This window comes from Mustela putorius, unplaced genomic scaffold, assembly GCF_011764305.1.
Source record: "Mustela putorius furo isolate JIRA1106 unplaced genomic scaffold, ASM1176430v1.1 tig00000095_pilon_pilon_pilon, whole genome shotgun sequence".
NCBI lineage: Eukaryota > Metazoa > Chordata > Mammalia > Carnivora > Mustelidae > Mustela > Mustela putorius.
This window is the reverse complement of record NW_025421280.1, coordinates 28953435-28960130: the sequence shown is the minus strand read 5'-3', so window position 1 is coordinate 28960130 and position 6696 is coordinate 28953435. Positions and strand designations below refer to the sequence as shown.

Below are 6696 nucleotides of genomic sequence, written 5' to 3'. Positions count from 1 at the left end.
ACTTTGTGACACTTGTGACTTGACTCATGTCACTGACATGAGACCCCGGGGTTCCATTTCATTATTTTACAATTACTGATGTTAACGACTAATGCCAACCCACCACCCCTAAGACGTCCTTTTCCAGAGCCTGTGACTGTGTTCCCTTCCCCAGCAAAAGGGACTGCATGTGATGAGATGCAGTTAATCCTCTGAGGCAGAGGGATTGCCCTGGATCATCCAGATGAGCTTGCTATAACTGCAAGTGTCCTTCTAGAAGGGGGCAGGAGGGGTCAGACACAGAGAGAAGTCGGTGATGTGACACTGGAAGGAGGGATTGGAGTAGCTGAGCCAGGAACCTTGAGCCAAGGAATGCCTGTTGCCTCTGGCAGCTGGGAAAGCAGGAGACAGAACCTCCCCTGGATCCCCTGAAGGACGCAGCCCTGCTCACACCTTGACTCACAGCTGGTGACCCTGATTTTGGCTTCTGGCCTCCAGCATAGAGGATGATAGATATGCGTGGTTTTAAGTCACTAGGTTTATGTGCTTTGTTACAGCAGCCCTAGAAACCTGACTCATGGAATGGCATCCTGTCATTCTATGTGATTCGTTTCATGACAGAATTTTTTTCAAGCCAGATCCTTGGCCTATTCTCTATGGAGAAGACTTAGGGTATTGCGTTCACTCATGAGAAGGGCTGAGTACCCTTGAAAGTCCATCAGCAAAGATGAAGGAGTCCTGATAGTCCATCTGCAGAATTTGCTATTTGGCAGCAAGGCCCTTGGGGGTGTGTTGTGGAGACAGACATGCTGTGAAGCTGTAGGATACCCAGCCCAGGGACTCTGGTCTACACCCAAAGAACTCAGCGGAGTAGGAACTGGAGGACACCAGGAAACTTCTCAGTGTTCAGTGTGCATTGTGTGAGCTTGGAAGGTGTGCTAAAACTCCTGTGAGATGAGCCCTATGCATTATAATAAGGATACACAAATATGCACATCATCAGAGAGAACGCTGAGTTGCAGGGAGCTTGACCTGGTGGAAATACACAAAGGAAAAACCACGAGGGATCTAGAGATCTGGAACTCATCTCTTTAGTATGGAAAGATGACATTTTTAAAACATCTAATTTTATTTTATTTTTTTCATTAAACAAACACCTACCATGTATCCAACCCCTATGGATCTATTCCACAGTACCTGTTTAGTATTCTCACATAGTGAATCTCTACAACAGTCTTATGGAGAGAGTCATTATTATTCCCAGCCCTGCTATCATATTTTCTTATGACCACGGCCATCAGGAGCTTAGGGGATTGAATTTTCTCTGGAAGCTTTTCTTTATGGCATTCTTGAGCTCCTTATTCCTGAGGCTGAAAATGATTGGACTGAGAAAGGGAGTGAAGACTGTATAGGTGGTGGCCATCAGAGTGTTACTGTTCAAAGAATGGGAGCCTTTGGGCTTGAGGTAAATTATGGAGGCAAAACCATAGTGCACAATGACCACAGTGAGGTGGGACACACATGTGGAGAAGGTCTTGTGCCTGCCTTCAGCTGAAGGGATCCTCAATATGGCAGCCACAATGAAGACATAGGAGAGGATGATGAGGAATAAACACCCCATTAGAACTGTGACACACACCAGGATCACACCCAAGGTGACAGAAGATGTCTCCTTCCCACAGGCCAACTTTAGGAGGGAAAGCACGTGGCAGCCAAAATGATGGATCTCATTAGACCCACAGAAGGTGAGATGAAAAACTATCAGGGTTACCATCAACCCTATGACTGAGCCACCAGCCCAGGACCAGGAAACTAGCCGGGCACAGGTGTGGGTGCTCATGAGCACGTTATACCACAGGGGGTGGCTGATGGCCACGTAACGGTCATAGCCCATGACTGTGAGCAGGAAGGAGTGGGTGAAGCCGAAGGTAAAGGAGAAGAACATCTGACTGGCACAGGCCACAAAGGAGATGGTGTGGCAGGTTGAGAGCATGTCAACCAGCATGCGAGGGGTGAGGGTAACAGTTAACAGAATCTCAGATGTAGACAAGGCACAGAAGAAAAGGTACATGGGTGTGTGCAGGCTGTGCTCATTCCAGACAGTGGCCATGATGATCAGGTTCCCCATCAGGGTGAACAGGTACATCAGCAGGTACAGCAAGAAGAAGGCAGGCAGGAGATGTGGTGGGAAGGTGGAGAAGCCTAGGAGGATGAATTCATACACCATGCTATAGTTCTGACCCGCCTCAGATGCTGCATCTGCTGAGACCAGAAAGGATATGAAGGTTCATGGTTTATCCTATGAAGGACAAGTATGGTTCAGCATCAGAAAATCTATCGTGTGGTTGTTCACATGAATAAACTAAAAAGGAAATAGCATAATTATTTCAATCTAGGCAGCAATCCTGGATTACTAAAGTTCAATTCCTATTTGTGACTTTAAAAATTGATTTTTAAAATTTTTATTTTATTTTTTCAGTGTTCCAAGATTCATTGTTTATGCACCACACCCAGTAGTCCATGCAATACATATCCTCCTTATTACCCACCACCAGGCTCACCCATCTCCTCCTTCTCTCTCCTCCAAAACCCTCAGTTTGTTTCTCAGAGTCCACAGTCTCTCATGCTTCTTCTCCCCCTCTTATATGCTCAATTCACTTTTCCTTTCCTTCTCCTAATGTCCTCCATGTTATTCCTTATATTCTACAAGTAAGTGAAACCATACGATAATTGGCTTTCTCTGTTTGACTTATTTCACTCAGCACAATCTCCTCCAGTCCTATCCATGTTGATGCAAAAGTTGGGTAATCATCCTTTCTGATGGCTGCATGACATCCCATTGTATATATGGATCATATCTTCTTTATCCATTTGTCTGTTGAAAGGTATCTTGGCTCTTTCCACATTTTGGCTATTGTGGACATTGATGCTATGAACAGTGGGGTACCTATGGCCCTTCTTCTTACTGTGTATTTATCCCAAAGATACAGATGTAATTTTAGCTATTCTGACTAATGTATGGTGGTTTTGATGTGTATTTCCTTGATGGTAAGAGATGTGGAACATTTTTTTCATGTGTCTGTTGGCCATTTGGATATCTTCTTTGGAGAATTATCTGTTCATGTCTTCTGCCCATTTCTTGACTGAATTATTTGTTTTATGAGTGTTGAGTATAAGAAGTTCCTTAAGAGATCTTGGATACAGCCTTTTATGTATACTGTCATTTGCAAGTATCTTCTCCTACGGAGTGGGTTATTTCTTAGTTTTGTTGACTGTTTCCTTTGCTGTGCAGAAGCTTTGTATCTTGATGAAGTCCCCAAAATTCATTTTTGCTTTTCTTTCTCTTGCCTTTAGAGACATGAAAGAAGTCCCAGTGACCAATGTCGAAGAGGTTACTGCCTTTGTTCTCTTCTAGGATTTTGATGGATTCCTGTGTCACATTTAGATCTTTCATCCATTTTAAGTTTATATCGAGTATGGTATAAGAGCAAGGTCCAGTTTCATCTTTCTGCATGTGACTGTCTAATTTTCCCAGCACCATTTATTGAAGAGATGCCTTTTTTCCATTGTATATTCTTTTTTTCCCCCATTTTTTTCCCATTGTATATTCTTGCCTGATTTGTCAAAGATTAGTTAACCATAGAGTTGAGGGTCCATTTCTGGGTTATTTATTCTGTTCCACTATTTTATGTGTCTGTTTTTGTGCTAGTACTATGCTGTTTTGCTAATCACAGCTTTGCAATATACCTTGAAGTCAGGCATTGTGGTGTCCCCAGTTTTGGTTTTCTTTTTCAACATTCCTCTGGCAACTCAGGGTCTTTTCTGTTTCCATACAAATTTTAGAATTATTTGTTCCAGCTCTGTAAAAAATGTTGATGGTATTTCCCCCAATTCACTTTTCCTTTCCTTCTCCTAATATCCTCCATGTTATTCCTTGTGTTCCACAGTTAAGTGAAACTGTACATCCACAATAGCCAAACTGAGGGAAGAGCTGAGATGCCCTTAAACAGATGAATGGATAAAGAAGATGTGGTCCTCAAACTCAACACACACAAAACAGATAATCATTTCAAAAAATGGACAGAAGACATGAACAGACACTTCTCCAATGAAGACACACAAATGGCTAATAAAAAACATTTACATGAAAAAAATGTACATCATTACCAGCCATCAGGGAGATTCAAATCAAAACCACATTGAGATACCACCTTACACCAGTTAGAATGCCCAAAATTAACAAGACAGGAAACAACAAGTGTTGGAGAAGATGTGGAGAAAGGGGAACCCTCTTACACTGTTGGTGGGAATGCAAGCTGGTGCAGCCATTTTGGAAAACAGTGTGGAGATTCCTTCAGAAATTAAAAATAGAGCTTCTCTATGACCCTGCAATTGCACTACTGGGTATTTACCCCAAAGATACAGAGGTAGTGAAAAGAAGGGCCCTCTGTACCCCAATGTTTATAGCAGCAATGGCCACAATCGCCAAACTGTGGAAAAAACCAAGATGCCCTTCGATGGGCAAATGGATAAGGAAGATGTGGTCCATATATACTATGGAGTATTATGCCTCCATTAGAAAGGATGAATACCCAGCTTTTGTATCAACATGGACAGGACTGGAAGGGATTATGCTGAGTGAAGTAAGTCAAGCAGAGAGAGTCAATTATCATATGGTTTCGTTTATTTGTGGAGCATACAGAATAACACGGAGGACATGGGAAGATGGAGAGGAGAAGGGAGTTGGGGGAAATTGGAGGGGGAGATGAACCATGAGAGACTATGGGCTCTGAAAAACAATCTGAGGGTTTTGGAGGGGTGGGGAGTGGGAGGTTGGGTGAGCCTGGTGGTGGGTATTATGGAAGGCATGTATTGCATGGAGCCCTGGGTGTGGTGCATAAATAATGAATTCTGGAACATTGAAAAGAAATTTAAAAAATAAATAAAAATTTTAAAAAATTAAAAAAAAGAAGATGTGCATGGAGCATTGGGTGTGGTGCAAAAACAGTGAATACTGTTATGCTGGAAAGAAATTTTTAAAAATGGTGAAAAAAAAGAAGATATAGTCCATATATACAATGGAGTATTATTCAGTCATCAGAAAGGATGAATACCCAACTTTTGCATCAACATGGATGGGACTGGAGGAGATTATACTGAATGAAATAAGTCAAGCAGATATAAGCATACATCTCAAAGATTTTTTTAAACTCTCAAACATTTTAGCAATATTTATTGAATATTATTCTGTACTAGGACATGAGATACGAAGAGGAATTCAAAGGTGCTCCCACTGCAATGAACACAAATTAATAATAGTTAATAAAAATGTGATATGTGCCTTCGTGCACCCGAATGTTTATAGCAGCAATGTCCACAATAGCCAAACTATGGAAAGAACCTAGATGTCCATCAACAGATGAATGGATAAAGAAGATGTGGTATATATACACAATGGAATACTATGCAGCCATCAAAAGAAATGAAATCTTGCCATTTGCGACAACATGGATGGAACTAGAGTGTATCATGCTTAGCGAAATAAGTCAAGCAGAGAAAGACAACTATCATATGATCTCCCTGATATGAGGAAGTGGTGATGCAACATGGGGGCTTAAGTGGGTACGAGAAGAATCAATGAAACAAGATGGGATTGGGAGGGAGACAAACCATAAGTGACTCTTAATCTCACAAAACAAACTGAGGGTTGCTGGGGGGAGGAGGGTTGGGAGAAGGGAGGGTGGGGTTATGGACATTGGAGAGGGTATGTGCTTTGGTGAGTGCTGTGAAGTGTGTAAACCTGGCGATTCACAGACCTGTACCCCTGGGGATAAAAATACATGTTTATAAAAAAAAAATTAAAAAAAAAAATGTGTTATGTGCCTTAATACCAACAGTGAGTATACAATGTCCACATAGTAGGTAGAAAGAAGCAGCCCAGAAAAGTCAGGGAAACCTGGGACAAGTAGTCATTCTTAGATGAGGACCTAGGTGTCTATCAGATAGAAAGTGATGGGAAGAAGAGGAGTGCAAGCAAGTAAGTGAGGACATGCAGGCAGGGTACCTGGGGGAAGCTATGCAATGTGAAATGATTGTATTCTGTGAATATTATGGTTAATATTAATAGTGCTCAGGCTAGGGGGTGGGACTACAAATCCTGGGTTTCCTACTGGTTCTCCCAATTACAGCTCCAGAGCTACAAATAAAATGTTTAGTTTCATTTTCTTTATCTGAAAATGAAGGTTTTATGTACTTCATGGGGTTGCTGGGAAGATCCAATGAGTTAAATCACACAAGGATTTTAATAGGTGCCTAACAAATTTTTTTAAGTATTCACTAAGGGTTAAATATTACTATAAGGTGGTCATAGAGACGGACAGTGAGAAGACCTTCTCAGAATCTTAAAGATTCTTAAAAAGCTTCTTCTCAACGTGAAATCAACCAACACTTTCTTAGTTAACTAAGAATATACACTGCAAAATTAACAAATAGTACATGAAGTGGGAAGCTAGGAGTGCCTTGTTTTAGGATCAGGAACAAGCCAAGTTACTCACGGTCTCTGCTGCTCATTAGCAGGGAAGAGAAAGCCAGGAGAGGTGCTTCAGGAAAGATATCAAAAGAAGGAATATCAGGATCAGAAGGGAAGAGATGTGATCGTCTACCTAGAAAGGTAAAAGAACGAAAGCAGAATATATTTGAGCAAAGACAGAAAGAACA

General features: G+C 41.6%; 1 protein-coding gene across 1 annotated transcript; it reads right to left on the bottom strand.

Moving 5' to 3' along the window:
- Window positions 1–1276: 1276 nt before the first annotated feature.
- On the bottom strand, window positions 1277–2215 carry LOC101690013 (olfactory receptor 10H4-like). The gene has a single exon (XM_013060478.2). It carries the CDS (start codon window positions 2204–2206, stop codon window positions 1277–1279), a length of 930 nt encoding a protein of 309 aa, XP_012915932.2. The 5' UTR covers window positions 2207–2215.
- Between the last annotated feature and the right edge of the window lie 4481 nt (window positions 2216–6696).